Source organism: Heterodontus francisci, chromosome 12, assembly GCF_036365525.1.
Source record: "Heterodontus francisci isolate sHetFra1 chromosome 12, sHetFra1.hap1, whole genome shotgun sequence".
Taxonomy (NCBI): Eukaryota; Metazoa; Chordata; class Chondrichthyes; order Heterodontiformes; family Heterodontidae; genus Heterodontus; species Heterodontus francisci.
In genome coordinates, this window is record NC_090382.1 from 80,198,710 (window position 1) to 80,216,591 (window position 17,882).

The following is a 17,882-nucleotide window of genomic DNA, read 5'->3' on the forward strand; positions in this document are numbered from 1 at the left end:
AATTTGGATGCTCGGCTTCAACTTGTTTACGTCTGGTTACTGAGATGGCTCAGAAACACACACCAGGTGTTCCTGTGGTTACAGATATTCTCACTGTGCGATGCAGACTCCCCATCTCAACCACACTGTCATGTTCTGCTTGTTGAACCCTCCAAACAGAAAAAAAATAAAATCAGATAACATTATCTCAATTACATTAGTTCTGACTCCACACGAGATTCAAGCTTTCCTTGAACATCAGAAAAGACGGTTCTCATGTATTTCAGGGGTTTAGATGAGAAACCACACCAGTGAGCGGCCTCAATTGACTTATACTCTTTCCCCTACCAGCTTTTACAGAGTCAATGAGGCACTCTGAGTGAATCTGCATGCTGTGTCATAAATCAAAGCATTTACTACACTTGTCTAAATAAAAGTCCACTAGTTTCTTTGCAGGTTTGCTTTGAATGTTTTTTGTATCTCTTTGAATTCCCAGAATGATTTTTTAACCTGATTTGTTCCTCTGATAAAACCTTTAAAAAAAAGAAACACTTATAATGTCATGAAAAGAGAAGGGTTAAAAAGAAAAGATACAGCACTTATGGTAATATTTTACATGGTTGGAGTTCTATCAAGAGTCTGTATGAGATCTACAATACAAACTGGAAAAATAGAGAGAAATTGTGTCATGGCTATTAGATTAGTTTACCATGATGCCATTAGTTACGCAGGTGCAGAAAAATCCTCTTAACGCCTAATGTGTTGAATAAATGTGAATGTAATTAAATTAATTAGCATAATAACTGTACTAACTGTTAATTTAAATGTTAGAGTATAGACTCATCCTTGACTTAGTTCATAAATGCACTGCATGGTGGAACACTAAGGCCAACTTCAGTTCCTGATCTGTGCTGAGCTTGCTGATCTCAACAGGAGCAGCAGATACTGTGCCATCATTGGCTTTTGTTGCCCTGGGCTAGGGATGGGAAATAAAGCAGCTAGGATTCCTACCCCTCATTGCCATCCAGCCCATCTGTGAGCCCTCCGTGGATTGCCACCTTGACATGGTGGACAGGCTTGTGTGCTCCGACGATCCCCTGAGCGATGCCATCGGGAGCTCCTGGTAGAGCCATCCATGGCTGCAAGGTTGGGGGAAGGTTCCATACAAACTGTGCTCCAAAACGTCCTCAACAGCATAACTGGCTAAGGAAGACAGTGGCTGGAATTTGTCGCTGGGCGGGAGCCCCGTCCACCGGCTGAAAAGTCAGTGGCAAGCCCCCTTCCGCCAGGCCTGGGGAGCCAGGCAGGGATTTTTCATTTCCCAGGTCTCGAATTGGGCTTGGGCGGGACTTCCACCTCCTTGAGTCAGGAAGTCCTGCCTAATGGAGCTGCCGGCCAATCAGCGGACTGACATCTCTTAGTCCCAGCAGTGCCATTGGGAGCGATGGCCACTGCTGGGACTACACTCAGCCATTGCAAGAAAATGAAGGACAGCCCATAAGAAAGGTAAGTTTTTAGGGCCTTGCCGGGGACAATCGGTTGGGTCCCGGAGAGGCAAGGGGGGGGGGGGTCAGTTAGGGGGCGGAGGAGTATTGGTCGTTGGGGCGTTGAGGCTTTGGTGGCAGCCCTCCATGAGATCAGGACAGCCCCCCAGCAGCCCGCAAGAAGGCCGCCTAGTTTCACCAGACAGGCTTTTTGAGACTTCTGCCATCCATCCGCCAAGGGTAAAATACCCGCAGCAGCGGGCGGAGGCCCTTAAATGTCAGTTAATTGGCCATTTAAGTGCCTTGATTAGCCTGGGACAGACGGGCCATTTCTTGCTGCTGCCACCCTGCGTAAAATTGCAGTGGGGGCAGAAGGTGGTTGGGAATGGCCATCCCCGTCCCCGCCTCCCAATCAATTTTACGCCCCCCCCCACCTCCCCTCCCCACCACCTGCCCGCTCATTTGCAGGCCGTAAAATTCTGGCCTGTGTGTCTCACTGACTGCGAAGGAGGAAGAAGGTTGCAGAGGCAAGGTGGCCCCACTCATCATAGTTTGACACATCCCCGAAATCTGACCACCAACCCCGTCAAATCATGTGGACAATGACAGGTTCCAAGATCCCCACATTTAGCAGAGTCACACGCAGGTTTCTACTAGGGTCCACCTGCAAAACCTACTATGTTGGACTGGACACAGTGTTCAGATGGCCAAAAACTGTCTCCCCCACCAGGTCCTGTTTTCTCATCTCCGAATGACCAGCATTTCCGGGGAGGACAAAGAAAATGCTTCAAAGATACTCTGAAGCTCTCTTTGAAGTGAGACAGAATTGACATTGACGACTGGGAGGAACTTGTCACCAATCGGTCAAAATGGCAACAGCTTGTCCATCAAGCTGCATCATGCTTTGAGTCCAAACGCCTTAACGATGAGGCAGAGCGGCAGCAAAGAAGGAAAGAAAAGGAAGCAAATCTTGCAAACTGGATCCCACTACCTTGTGGGACGTTGTGCCCCATGGGCCCAAAGATCTGCGGGTCGAAAATCGTCCTGTTCAGTCACATGAAGACCCATGGCAGAAATTCGCAACCTTGAGTAGACATCATCCTCAAATTGAGGGGCAGCCACCGACAACGACGATGTGAGCCAAAATAATCCGACAAGCCAATGCCTTGATGAATATGCTGGCTCTAGCTGGACAGGCAGCAGAAAGCCTATCGGATGCACTGTTTTAGCTGGTTAAATTCCAACAGCGCCCTTGCACATACTTTGGGTTCTCACAGCCATGACTCTGCCAACCTGTGCCTATTCTCTCGGGATTTAGGTTAATTGTGGTGTGTCCCTAGGAGGTGGGAGTGTATGTTTTTTATTGGACAAATAGATATTCTACAGGTGTAGATTTTTCAGTCATTGGTTTGAAGATTTGATGGGCTTCAATGCATGTCAGACATCCAGATGATCACAATAAATTGCTGTCCAGCCTCATGGACAATGTGAGCATGGCAAGTGCTGATCCTTCACATAGCCAATCAGTGTTTTGGGTTACAGCAGGTGAAATTCCACTTTGACAACAGAACAGAATGGTTGTTGGATTTGGCAGCTACCTCAGCTATAAAGTTAATTGAGAAGAAAATGAAGTGGACTTTAAAGCAGGTGATCAATTTATGCTGCTGCTGAAGTCAAATTTCACCCCCATTGTCTGCTTATTCCCTTTATTTCCCAGTTCAAGCTGGTACTCTTCTCACCTCTCCCTTCACTTCATGATACCAACTAACATCCGACCTCCTTCTCCCCCTCAGTTCATGCTGACACTACTCCTGCCCATTCTAGTTCATGCTGATGCTCAACCCTTGACCTCCTCTACCCGACAGTTCACATTGGCATTCTTGACCATCTGAATTCATGCTGGGACTCCTCTCCCCTTCCCCTCACCCCTTTAGTTACTGGAACCTATCTTCCCTTCTCCTCCTCCCAGCTCATACTTGCTCTATTCTCTCCCCCAATGCAAGCTGGCACCCTTCTCCCTCTCTGCACTCAGTTCATGCTGGCACTTGTGTTCATTACTCCAGTTCATGCTGGCATCTTTCTTCCCTCCCCACCTACGATCGATCATTCCTGATTTCTAACTAATGTTGTTGTTTTCCTGGGGAATAAAGCTTCACTACACACTGTAGGCACGAATTCCTGTTCCACAAATCTTACTCCCAGCTCCATCTTTCAGAACAGCAGTAGTTTCAGGTGACAGCCAGGTGCAGTGGTGAGAGGCAGAACCAGGAATGGTGATCACTTTTGTGTCACTAGAACAACCATATAGAAAATTTTAAAATAATTTAACAATCAAATTTATTGACAGAATGCCAATATATGTACAAATAATATCCCACAATTTTGGTCATAATCCTTACTTTACAAATGCTGAATGACCCTGAAACTTAGGCTTTGACAACCCTGTGGCCTATCAGCATAATTACATGCCCAGGCCAACATTCAGGGTCACTTTGAGTTATCAGCTTTTCTGAGACTGTCAGCTTTTGTTAGTTTTTCTAGGTTAGCATGCATGTGTAGATGTCAGCTAAGCACAGTGTTTGGTGCTTGATTGTAATACCTTTCAGCTTTCTATTAGGTACTGCCTTGAGAATGTTTTCAAATAATAGTTAAATATATGAATATTTGGAAGGAAAATTTCCTCTGTTCGCTACTTCGATTAATTACACAAATAAGTCTGCACTTACAATTTTCTTACAAGTGGTAGATCTACCCCGCAGTTTAATAAAAATCAAAATATATATGCCTGGAATTCTTGTCTGGGTTATCCTAATCTCCTGCTGTAACTTCTGTGGAAAATCAGAAGAACCCCTGAGGAAATGGTGTTAATGGCTAAAAATGACCAATTACACTGTTCTCCTGGGGGTCCCACTGATTGTCCACCAAAATCACAGGGAATAATTAGTGAACTCCTCAAAAATTCTTCCCGCAATTTCTTTCATGTCTTGATAGGTTACAGAGTGAGAGTAACTCTTCCCTCCCAAACTACAAGAATTCTAATTGAAAAGAATCAAGATGGTTGCTGCTGATGTCATCAGCAGTTTGAATGTGTAGAAGTTTCACTGGTGGTTGAACTCTTCTGGAACAGTTTGCAGATTTGATAGGGGAATTCTGTACTTTTACTGGGCTCCAACTTTATGTTTCACAATGTAAGCCTTTAATCGAGTTCACCGCTTGAAGAAATAAGAATGTAATTGTTTACAGATTTAATATGTTTCTAATCTATATTAAAGTGTAATTGAAGTTAGAGTGGTAGCTCTGTCTCGAAGCAAAGCAAAATTAACTCTTTCACTGACACAAGCCTTATAGTTGAACAAACTGTTATCTACTGTATCTATCTATATATATTTCAGTTGCTTGTTCTTTTGAAGGTGGAGGGATCAAGGAATAGAAACACTTAGCTCCTGAAAGTGCACAGACTATGATCATTGTGGTTGTGCCAGGATTGTGCCCACCAGCACTGACTGTTGTTTCGCAGTCAGTGGGAGGGCATCTCATTTGTATGGGGCAGGCGGGCACAAGTGCCACCTCAGGCACTGATTTGGTAGAAACTCTTGATTGAGGTTGACCAGGCCTCTCGACCCTGGCATTGCTCTGATTGAGCCCTGAACAAGGGAGCTGGTTAAGGAATTTTACTTTTTTTAAGATCCTTTTGGGATTCCAAGCCAGACCCAGACCCCACTGGATGCATTCTTGTGAATGCTGCTATATCTCAAGCCCACTCTATGTTCTGACTGTCACGACTACACTGAGTAAGCCTCGGATGTACCCACTGACACTGCCCCCTGCCCCCTGCCCCATTGCATCATTTTTCTTTTGAGGGGTGGATGGAAGTTCCACCTCTTACATGGGGTCTTTGGAAACTCCCAGAAACAGGCAATCCCTAATATAACTGTGTCTCCATTGTTACCATGGAATTCTGCCATTCCTCTACTTGAAGACTTGTAGCACTCCCAATGAATTTTACTGCCATATACTCACATGGAAATGAATAAAGAAAATTGCACAGAAACCAGGTATGACTTGGCAGAGATTGCTGGCAAGAGTAACTATGGGCTGGGTACTGGAGATAAAGCGAGAGTGACAGACTACCCTTGGCATTGAGGTGATATTTGACCAGGTGTGGCACTAAGGGACTTGAAATCTTAAGTGGGGCTGAGGTGAAGGTGAATGTTTTCCAATAGCTGGAGCGCGACTGGTTCAATGGATTGTGGTTGTGGTTTTTGGGGGCCGATCATTTCAGCCCTGGGACATTGCTGCAGGATTGCCTTGGGATGCTGTTCTATGATGAACTGTCTTGACTGCTTCATCAGTAACCTTCCCTCCAATATACTGTCAGATTTTGGGTGTTCAGTGATGATTGCATTGTGTTCAGCCCCACTTGCATTCCTCAGGTAATGAAGCAGTTCATGCCTGCATGCAGAAAGATCCAGACAACATGTAGGCTTGGACTGATGGGTGGCAAATAACATTTTCACCACTCGGGAGCCAGACAACGATCATCTCCAGAGAACTGGCACAGGCAACAAAGGAACGAAAGGTCTCCTTCTGTGCTGCAACCATTCTATGATTCAATAAAAAAAAGTTTCAAGATGATAATAACAGCTAAGATTTATGCTGGGATTTAATGAGGTGGTGGCCCCACCCATTGGCTAGAAAGTCAGGGATGAGCCCACCCCCGCTGGCCCTGGAAGCCACAACGCTATTTTGCGTGGCTCAGGCAATTAATTGCCTGAGGTCGTGTCTTCTGCCCACTGAGGCAGGATGTCCCGCCCCTAAGAGCTGCCAGCCAATCAGAGGGCTGACTGCTCTTCAGTCCCAGGAGTGGTGGCCATCGCTGGGACTCCAGCAGGCCCCAGGCCCAGTCAACAATGGAGGCCAGAGAAGAAGGTAAGTGGGGTCAGAGCTCGCCGGGGCCATTCAGCCAGGCCCTGGCAATGAGGAGAGGGAGGTCAATTGCAAGGCTGGGTGGGATCTTCCAGCAGGGGCAGCCCGAGCCACTGGAGGGGCCCTCCATAGGACACAAAGTGCCCGATCAGGAGGACTCCCCTCCAGTTCACAAGGAAGCCACCATTAACTGGCCACATTAGGGCCTGAATTGGCTAAAGGTGGGCGAGCCTCCTGCCACCTCCCCCGCTGCTACTAGAATACCAGCAGAGGCGGGTAGGTGATGGGCACAGCAATACCTGCCATTCCACCTGATTTTTACGCCCCCCTCCCCACCCTCCCATGCCCCAGCCTGCTTCCAGGGTGGGGGGTGGGGGGGGGGGCGTCATAAAATTCTGGCCTAAGTGTGTATGGAAAAGTTTCTGGATCATCATTGATAGATAGAGTAAGGTTTAACTCTCATCAAAAAGAAGTGGGTAGATGCAATAGGTAGTGTGGTTGCAGTCAGTAAAGGCCCCACATTGAATATTTAAACTGTGCTGAGTTAGCTGTTCTCAGATGGAGACAGTGGTGGAAACACTACAGTTGGCTTTCAGGAATGTTGACTGAGGAAGGTATAAATCTAAAAGGGTTCCAATGCCTCTGTGGAACTAGTCATAAGAATTCATTAAATATTCATCTGCTTTAAACATCAATATAAATTTCTAGACTTCTTTTTTTCACAGCCTCAGGTCCCAGGCCTCCTCAAATCCTGGTTACATTGTTGAAAGCAGCGAATCCTGACAGTCATAACTGACTGAAGAAACATTGGGAGAGAAATTGGATTATTGCCAGGAATCGATGTGAAGTTGGAGATGGTTGAAATGTGTGGTAAAGATGGAGGCCTGAGGCTGGCTCCGAATTGGGCCTTAGGACTTGTCTCCATCTTCCGACCTACTCTGACCATTCTTTTCACAATTTGGCATCAACATCTAAAGTCAGGCAGTAGACTCCTAATTAGGATATTCAAAGAGCCTGATAGCAGCTTTAGGCAATCGTCCCAGGCAAGTCGTGGGAGATTGTGTCTAAAAATTAGTCCTCCTAATGTCTGTTTTGTGCCCAAAAAACTGACATGCTGGGACCAATTTTTCCCACATCAGTATCAGAAACGAAGTGAAGACGGCAGCTCAGATCAGAATACACTACTTTTTAATATTTAAATAGAGCAGGCATTTCTTTTCAAATCCTCGAGGTTGTTGTCTTGTAATATTCTAATAAATATTTTATCAGTAAATTAATTCAGACCATTAGAAACGGATTTTTTTGTAATCCATTTGTATGGTACTTGCTTTCAGTTCAGAAACAGCAGTTACAGTTAATCTCCGTGGAATAAATGACAAAGTTAGTGGCATACTTTCTGCAAAGTTCAGCCTCAAGTGTAATATTATGATGATTTATTTTACTCTATCCCCTAATGAAGGAGCCAGAAAGTAAGGAAATCAGCAATGATTGTTTTTTTTTCAAGCATTGGCTTTTTCCTCCAAGAAAACTGAAAATTTTAAGGGACACTCAAAATATTGGCAGTAGGAAAAGTTGACGCAGCCATTACTAAGTCAGAAATAGAATCCATGTGGGTAGTGATAAAAGATAATAAAGGATCAATTACACTAATGGGGTAGTCTACAGACCACCTAATAGTGGAAGGGAGGTAGTGGAAGAGATATGCAAACTAATTATGGAAATGAGTAAAAAAACATAATAATAATCATGGGGAATTTCAAAATTAATTGGCCAGAAAAGGCACTTAAGAGGGATACAGGAATAGAGTTGGTACAATGTGTATAGGACTCCTTTCTAGCCCAGTATATAAGAAGCCAAACAAGGGAGGATTCATTACTCAATCTAGTAATGGGGAGTGAACCAGAGTAGATAAGAGAAGAAAAGTTGAACATCTAGGCAATAGTGACCATAAAATATGCTTTAAGATAATATTTGAGAAGGACACAAGCATGACAAAGGCCAGGGTAATAGATTAGAGAAAAGCCAATTTTGAGGGGCTAAGAATAGAACTTGGAAAAATAAAATGGACAACAATATTCACAAACAATGATGAGAAACAGCAATGACAAATATTTTAAAAGGTGTTCAAAAGAGTCCATGAATAATATATTCTGCTAAAAAATAAGAACAAACTAAATACTGAAGAGGTACCATGGATGAATAAAGACAAATGGGATAAAATAAGGTGTAGGGAAAGGGGGATATGCAAAGAACATGGACAGCAGGGGAAAGCATGACAAGGGAGAATCCCAAGATATTAGGAAAGAAGTCGAAAAACAATTAGGAAGGCAAAGCGAAACTATAAAATTAAATTATCAAGGAACATATATAGGCATATAAATAAAAAAGTCAGGATGGGACTAGGTCCACTAAAGGATGGATTGATAAATAGGGAAATGGCAAAAATACTAAATACTATTCTTCAGTATTTACCAGGGAGACAGATCAAGTGGACATGACATCAGAAGATGTGATTGGAAATAATATGAGCACATTTAATATAAAAAGAGGAGAAATATTAAATAAAATACTCAAACACAAATAGGATAAAACCCCTGGTCCAGACAAATTGCATCCAAACATTTTAAAATAATCTAGAGAAGTGATAGCAGAGGCACTATTACACACAATTAATAATTAATTAGAAAAAGATGTGATGCCAGAGGACACGTGGATAGCTGATGTTATACCTACATTTAAGAATGGAGATTGAACATGATCAAGGAAGCATAAACCTGTCAGTTTAACATCAGTGGTAGGAAAAATAATGAAATACCTAGTAAAGGAGAAAACAGAACATCTAGAAACCAAAAATATAATAATGAATGGTCAACATGGATTTCAAAAGGGAAAGTCTTGCTTGACCAACCTCATTGAACAGACAAGGGTAATGCAGTAGACGCAAGTTATCTAGATTTCTGAAAGGTCTCATATAAGGTGTCACATAATATATTAATCAATAAGATCAGACCATGCAAAGGCAGGGACAAGGAGCAGAATGGATAGCTACCTGGCTACAAGACAGAAAGCAAAGAGTAGGGGTAAAGGTGGCAGAGGTGGAAAGTGGGGTCCTATAAGGGTCAATGCTGGGGCTACTGTTGTTCACAATTTCTATTTACAATTTAGGTTTTGGAATCAAAAACATGATTTTTACACTTGAAATTTTGGGGGTGGGGGAGTCAATACTGAGGAGGACTGCAACAAATTACAGGAAGATATTTAACAACATTACAGAATAGACATTTAATTGGCAAATTAATTTCAATATAGATAAATGTGAAGTATTTGCATTTGGCAAGAAAAATAAGGAGGCTGCATTACTTAGAAAATAAGAATTTAAATGGGGTAGAGCAGTAAAGGGATCTGGGAGCACAAATACACAAATCACAAAAAGTAGCGACACAGATTAACAAGGCCATAAAAAAGCAAACCAAGGGCAAGAATTTGTTTCTATAGGAATGGAATTGGAAAGTAGAAAAATTATGCTTATCTTTTATTGAATCTTGGTTAGATGACACTGGATTATGGCATACAGTTCTGGTTACATTATTATAAAAATGATATAGCGGCACTGGAGAGAGTGCAAAAATATTGCAAAGATGATACCAGAAATGTGAGCTTGTGTCAATCAGGAAAGGATGAACAGGCTGGATCTTATTCTCTTGAAAAAAGGCAAGGGGGTAACCTAACAGAGGTCTTTAAAATTATGAACAGTTTTTATAAAAGTAGACACAGAGACTGTTTCTATTTGTGGGGAGGAGCAAAACTAGAAGCCATTGATGTAAGATGGTCACTAAGAAATCAAATAGAGAATTTGTATAAAAACTCTTTACCCAGAGAGTGGGAAGAATATGGAACTCCCTACCACAGTGTGTGGTTGAGACAAACAGTATATATTGGTTTAAGGGAAGACTAGATAAGCATATGTCTTCATTAAAGCTGCAATTCTTCTTGCGTGAGCCCAGGCACCGATAAGCTATTTAACTGTGGAAGGCTTCACACCCAATGTATGCATATGTGCTCTTTTCGGCAGCAGTGGCCGGACAACATTAAGAAACAGGCATCACGGCTGATATTTCCCCTTCCATCCAAGACACTGAGGTTAATTGCAGTGTCTTTATTGCTGACTGGGAATAGTTTACAGCATATGTGCAAAAGTATTATTTTTATTAGCACTTTACTTTTCCCAGAGTACACCTCGTAACACATTCTCCTATACAATTTTTAAATTCTTAAACCAGCCATTACTTAGTTTTGCTGTTTTACTGCATCTTTCCTAAGTGAGTGAGGTGGGGGGCCTGGTAGAGCATTACTTTACAAAGTAGAGCATTTGAGCAATAAGCATATTTGCAAACGGTACGGGATTCATTGGTTACTACATGGGATTGTCTACCCATTCATTGTCAGTGTAGTGTATCTGTACCAATTAACACCAGGCAGTGCTCATTCCTATAACATAGGGTAATTCCAGGTAGGTCAAAGTAGTTAGAAATCACTAACATTGTTGGGCACAGAAGGTGGTCAGTACTTTCATTGAAACTATTTCCACCAACTTTCTACCAGGGAAGTGGTGATGTAGTGAATTTCAATCACTTAATTAATTAAAATCTGGAATTGGTATCAGTAATAGTGCCATGAAACTATTACCGATTGTCATAAAAACCCATCAGTTCACTAATGTCCTTTAGGGAAGGGAATCTAATGCCTTATCTGGTCTGGCCTGCATGTGACTCCAGACCCACAGCAAAGTGGTTGGTTTTTAACAGCCCTCTGAAATGAACTAGCAATCCACATCCCATGAAAAGAATAAAAAAACTATCTACTTTGCCACAAAAACACTAACTTCAACTGCACTCAAAGCTCCCAGCCCCAATTCCATACCAAGCAAAAATCCTCGACTCAGTTCCCATGCCTTCATGAAAAAAAGATTAGGCAAATCTTTCCTTAGTTGGAGAAGGAGAAGAGCCAGTAATATTATGGGATAGTTTTCAAAATGGATGCCAAATTCCAAGTGCCACACAAAATCATCAAATTAACTTCACATCATCAATGTCATTTTGAAGAAAACATATTGAAAATTTGGGCCTCTTTTTATTAGCTTTGCTGGTGTAAAATGAGGGAGAAAGGAGAAAGTTAGAAAAAGTGGGCCAGAATCTCCTGTACCAGAGTTTGATGACATTATGGATTGAGTAACTTTCATTCACCCAGGAGGCCTGCCTGAAAATGGGGTATTAGGATCCGTGAATATCATAATCAGGGTCCCAATGCAAAATTGGACAAAAACTGGGTGGAGCTTGTGCTTCACATGCTCTGCTCAGTTTTTCCAGGTCAATGGTGGCACCACCAGTGGCCCTTAAAGGGACTGCTGGAGGCCAGTGAAGATGAGTTAAGTTTTCCAGTTGTATTAATGTGGAGCACTGCTCCTGTCACTACATTAATACTGCAGAATGCTGCCAGCCAGCGCTTGCCCCACTCTGTCATTCACCTCCCCACTTAACTGTAGGCCTTCTCGGTGTCCAAGCTTGCCAATTTTCAGAGGCCCTGGACCAGTCAGTGACAGCAGGACACCCAATAGGTATCCATAGCTGACCAGCATCATAGAGATAAGGCCCAAAGCCCAGTTTGGAGCATACCTCCTTCTTCGGGCATGTGTTTTCAACATGTTACCAATTTCGCATTGATACCCCATGAAAATCCAAAATCTTTCCAATCAAAATATCTAAATATGTTCTATGATCTTTTTCCAAAAAAAAGAAACCTTTGTAAATGATCGTCATAGTAATTTGGGTCGACTTCGTTTAATCAGAGGTCCAAGATGCCTTGGGACATTTTTTCTGCATTAATGTTGCTTATATAAATGCAAGTTGTTATTGTTGTTTCTTCTCCCCTCAGTATCTGATGGGGCCTTGGATTTTGATGTGCTGGTTAGTATAAATAATTAACTTAAATAAATGTTTACATTTAAAATCATGTCTAATAACTATATTTCTAACATTGTTCAAATTATCATAAAAAAGCATATATGGTATGATGATGGGAGGCAGGAAACTGGTTTGGTCTGGTGTATAAGATGGTGTTGGGGCATTTTCAACAATCTGCACAAAACTGCTGTAGATCTGAATTCATGACAAGTGACTTTAATTGTTTAAACTATGACCTGTCTAGGTTCAATCTATAGGATTTATCATCTGAAACTACAAAAAATGCATAATCAACTTGTCCTAAAAGAGAGGAAAATAGTCTCTTTACAAGTGAATAAAAGTGACATCTCACACTCTTATTTAAGCTGAGCTATGCAGTAGTAAAGTGCAGTTTGTCCTGGAGTGGGAATGAAAGACTGACCAGTTTTTTTCTACAGATCATACACTGCCTACCTGACCATTTTGGTGAGCTCTGAATCTTAGTGGCAGGAATTGGAGCAATGCTGAACAGAAGCAACAGGCTATCTGTAAATTTGTGTGTGTGTGTGTGTGTGTGTGTGTGTGTATGTGTGTGTATGTGTTTGGGGAGGGCGTGGTAAGGGGGACATTTGCTAATCAATTTGGATTGTTCATATACATCCCTCTGCCCCTTGGCCCAGTTGCCCAGTTTCAAGGACTAAGAGCTGTCTGCCCTCAGTCTGGGGTGACAAGCAGTACAGAAGACTTATACAGAAAATAAAAAATCACTAACTGTTAACAACTCACTTGTATAAAACACTATTACTTATGACAAAAATGCAAGGACATTTTTTTGGTGAATGTTATGCTTGTTGATGAAACATTTCAGTGCTGGGAATAAAAGGTTTTTTTCCTACTCATTCTCACCCAGCAACATGCATTCCCTGGTCAGAAATAGCATGCATCTAAGGCTCCTACTTCTTTGTACCAACAACAGACCTTTACATCAACCTTAATAAAGCAACCCCCACTGGATCAGTGTTAGCAATTCCATTTCTCACACCAGTCATCTTCCTCTCTTTCAGTGAGACTGACAATTTAGTGCCAATCTGTACAAATTCACCCCACTTTGTGCTGGGTGCTTACATCCATTAGGAATTAGGTTGAGATTGTCTCAAATCAATTTCACTTTGAACTCTTCAAAGACGATGGAACAGAAGGGTCGTGGTCAGAAACACCAAAAGCCCTTTTGTTGGGGAATTGCTGCATGGCGTACCTCAGTATATATAGACATTTAATAAATGTTATAGTGAAGCAAAGTACTATCTAAGACCCAAGGGTATGATAATTACTTTTCTTTCTGCTGTTTGGCAGCAACTGTTGTTTGCTGAATGAAGTTAAACACATACTGTGATTGCCAACTGTTATTTAATAACATGCAGTGGAATTGAAATACAATTTAATTGTACACAGTCTGTAAACCTTAAGTTTTGTAAACTAGTTTTCACAGAAGTGGATATCATATCTATTTTATGTTCCATGGACATACTTTTGAGCTATCTGAGATTATTTGTCTTGCATTTTAAAAGGCATTTTTTCATCACCTAATGACTGTACATCAAGAGTCTCACCATCAGGGCTCCTTTTAACCATTAGACTGCTGGCATTCTCAGGAAATTCCAGGATACCTCTGATGGCCATTTTTAATAAAAGGTTTTCAACTGCAACAGCATGTTGTTGAACCAAACTGTAATAATCACCCTGTTCAATTTTTTCCCCAAGGTTTATTTTGGAGGCGACTCTCATTTCATTCAAACTTGGCTGTGAGCTAAAAACCCAATCCAAAGACATGTTTCTAGCCAATCCTGACTCAAGAATAAAAAGATTGGCATGACCACACTGTTTTTGTGCAATTTCCAAGCTCCAGACAGAGAACTCTACCATTCTTACCTATCTTGTTATTGGCTCCAGCAGTGTAATCATAGCCCAGAGATAAATCATTAGTGCAACTCCATGGGTTAAAGATCAAAAAATTACACAACAAATCTTTAACACTCTTTTTTCTATGTTAGTTTATTTCTTTGGAGACTTTTTTGTTTAAATTGTGCTATTTTTGTGGAAATTGACTTTGTAAAGCTACTGGGACTGATGGTATGAGAGAAAAAAATTAACTGTACACAGCTGAAACATCCAAAGTTGCTGGAGCTGCCTGCGCCTACTGACAATAATCTAGCTTTTTCATTCTAACAAGCTCAGTATCTTATCTGAAAACAAGTTCCCATGATAGTATCACCAGTGCTCACTGTTCAAACTGAAATATTTACCAAAACGCAAAACAGAAATAGGCAGAGTAAAGAAGTCAAAGTTATTCACAGTTCTTTTTGTTTAACTATTTGGTTTTGAAAAGGAGCACTGACAGTGAGAGTACCTCTTGAATGAGACTTCTGACAGCTTGTGTCAGTCAATCCATGAGAAATGAACAGGATGTCTAATACACAGAAACCCTGAGCCTGTCAGCAGTTATTAAACAGTAATGCCATTTTTTCCAACAGTGCCTGTGTTATATTACTAAGCTAACAAGAAATCTTGTGTCTGCTCTGATACCACCACCCCCAACGCACCACCACCCCCCCCCACCCCCCCGCCCCATCCACTCACCACCTCACTAGCCCTCTAGTCCTCAAGCAAACCTATCTTTACTGAAAAGATTTCCATTTGGCTTCACTGTCAGAAAAAAAACGACCACTCAAACCACATTGCACAACAGTACGAGACACGGAACACAGCAGCGTATTGTGGAGGTTTGAGCTTTTAGGTGGAAATGCTCAACAGAACATTTATCTGATATCAGATAAGCAAAGGTTTTTGTTAAAAAAAAGGGAAAACTGACAAGCTGACAGCTGCTGGTTGCATGGTACCTGTTCTTGTCATGCAAGATTATGGAACAAAAGCAATGTCTCCCACAAGTGTTTGTAGCATGATTGTGTGCAGATTTCACAATCCTTTCAACAAATAAATGATACAGTGGGCAAAAAATTAAGCCAGCGTTCTCTGAATTTTCCCACTTAAACATAATAAAAGTAGTCCATGTTTAATCACATGATCACATACACATATTTGTGTCATAAGTTTTCATTTGAAAAAAATGACTTCATCTATTCTTCTTAAAACTGCTTTCTTTCCAGAAAGTGACGTTTTTGTCAGTTTCCAAGTATTTTGTCTCTTGAATAGAATTTTAGAACATTACTTGGAAAAGTGCTGATTCCTTGATTTAAATGTTGATGCATCAAGGAGAAGGCCTGGTGGGATATTACTTTGAAATGCAAATCATTTCAGACAATACAAGTATATTTCAATACCACAGTCTGAACTGGGTAAAGGTGATTTGTATACAATTGTTCACTGTGCCACAATCTGATTGTGTGTAGGTTTTTTTTTTCAATGGTGCTGAATATGATTTAAAGAATTGGTTTGCCATCTGTACTTTTGAAATGTATTTAAATGCCACTGAGGTTAAATAATGGGAAATAATTTCTGGGAAGAATCTCATTGCTTACCTGAATCTAACAGAGCAGAGCATTATTTTCTCAAACAGAAACAGTTTCACTTTTGGCCAGGAAAAATAATGGAAATAATTGAGACTTACAACACAGCCCAGAATATATATTTTTTCAAGTCTCCAGCTGAGAACAGAGAATTATTGTAGATGTATTGCGGGGTTTTCTCTGAATTACACCTAGTTTATTCTATTGCTAGTCCCCCGACAGCAATATTGGGCCTGTTGCAGAACAAGGCTGCTACCAAACCTAGCAGGGTTGTTAACGTTCCAGAAAATCGAAGCTATTGTGCCAGTTTTCTTAAAAGTTAAAAAGTATTAGAAGCAGAAAATGAATTGAAATGAATTGTCATCGCACCCCCCCCCCTCCCCCGCGACCACCCGACCCGAAGACACCAAAACTACCAATGGATAACTTGACGCTGACAAATCTCCAGCATTTGTTTACTCACACTGTACAACAGCAAAAATAAACCCAACAAACGGTGACTACTCTTCACCAGGCACAAGGCGGCAACCACAAGAGATGCATTTTATCTTATTTTGACTGAGTTGAAGTGTGTCAAAAGACAACGCTGACTGGGAAACATTCCGTGAATCTGAGCAAGGTATTAATCAGACAAAAAAAAAGTTTAAACCATATTTCCGAGATCAGCAACTCAGCGAACTCAAAGAAAAAAAGAGCCCCCCCCCTCCTCCCCATCCCCCACAACCCAAACATTAAATTTAGCTTCTGAATGAGCCGATGACTAGTTGATGAGTTTATTTCCTGCAATAAGCTCGCTAATTCCCCCTTCCAAAGGAAAATAAGCCTGAAATAATGAGAGGTGTGGGACTGAGATGTACAATTCTTGCAACGTACATAAAGTGCCCGGGACTTACAGATGGAGAGAGGGATCCATTAGACAGGTAGGGGTCCTGGAGCATCAGAAAGTGGGGATACCCCGAGTAGGCTGTCCCTTTGAATGTACCTCCATCTTGACGCTGCTTTATAACTGCATGAGAAAGCATGGGGGAAAGTTTTAATGGCTAGTTGACATCCACAAACTTTGTTGTAAACGTCTGGCGAATAAAGGGAATGAATGAAGTCAGGATTGTTTTCATGGCAGGTCTATGCAAAAACAAATGCAAGTAAACCGACCTACCGTCATCGATGTGACTTCTGGATTTGTCTTGGTAAATTCTTTGACTGTCCTGTGAACGTCTGATTGCCTGTTCGGAATCATGTGAAAGAAGAATTTGCATGAGATGGAGTTGCCTGTGTTATATGAACGCGTGTGTCTTAATCGACTGGAAATTCATTAACTGGAGCAAAGATCAAACTCTTTCACTCACCCCTGGATCGGATGCAGGATTCGCGTTCTGGTTAGTCTCCGACTCGTTGACTAACGATGACTTCACGTCTGCTAAATCCCTCTCTGTGAGAGCGTTCTCGGAGATTTTCTCCTCCTGCTCTCCTTCGTCCTTAAAGGAGATCATTTCATCGTTCGCCCCCAGATCATCCCCTCCACCGCTGTTCAGCTGCGGCATTTTCCTTAGGATTTTTTTTTCTCTTTCCCCCCCCACCCCCACCCCACCTCTCCACCTCTCCACTCCTTCACTTTGCGCTATTCAAAGTTACTGACCGGGACTTGTGCCGCTTGCTGTATGCAACCGAGGGAATGCAATGTAAAGTTGCAGTCAGTGGGAGCGGGAGACAGAAAGAGAGAGAGAGAGAAAAGATCTCAGTGAAAGTACGACAGCAGGGAGAGAAAAAAGATCTGAAGCAGTTTGTGTTTAGGACCAAGGCGACGGCTCCTCAACATCAAAGAGTACCGCCTTTTGATTGACAGCTTCATTGACGGGAGGGGGGGGGATTCAATTGTTTCATCAACGAAACACTTTAAAATCATCATCATTTTCCTAATAGGTCCATGCTTTTGCAATCAATCCCCCACCCCACAACTTTTTAAAATATCTTTCCACGCAGCTGTTTTAAAACCCGATATTAATATGCGTGGAGAGAAGCAATGAGCCCAT

General features: G+C 41.8%; 1 protein-coding gene across 12 annotated transcripts in view; it reads right to left on the reverse strand.

The window, feature by feature from the left end:
* The window catches only part of tcf7 (transcription factor 7), a 219,048-nt gene extending 201,380 nt beyond the window's left edge, over positions 1–17,668 (reverse strand). For 5 of the 12 annotated variants that reach the window (XM_068043731.1, XM_068043736.1, XM_068043728.1 and 2 more), the window contains exons 1-3: positions 17,199–17,668; positions 17,009–17,075; positions 16,746–16,858 (exon numbers count right to left, since the gene is read on the reverse strand). In XM_068043731.1, coding sequence (XP_067899832.1) covers positions 16,746–16,858; positions 17,009–17,075; positions 17,199–17,393 — 375 coding nt within the window. In that variant the 5' untranslated portion in view covers positions 17,394–17,668. The remainder of the gene's footprint in view (positions 1–16,745; positions 16,859–17,008; positions 17,076–17,198) is intronic. The other 7 variants (XM_068043737.1, XM_068043739.1, XM_068043733.1 and 4 more) reach the window with 2 other exon arrangements.
* Positions 17,669–17,882: the final 214 nt, after the last annotated feature.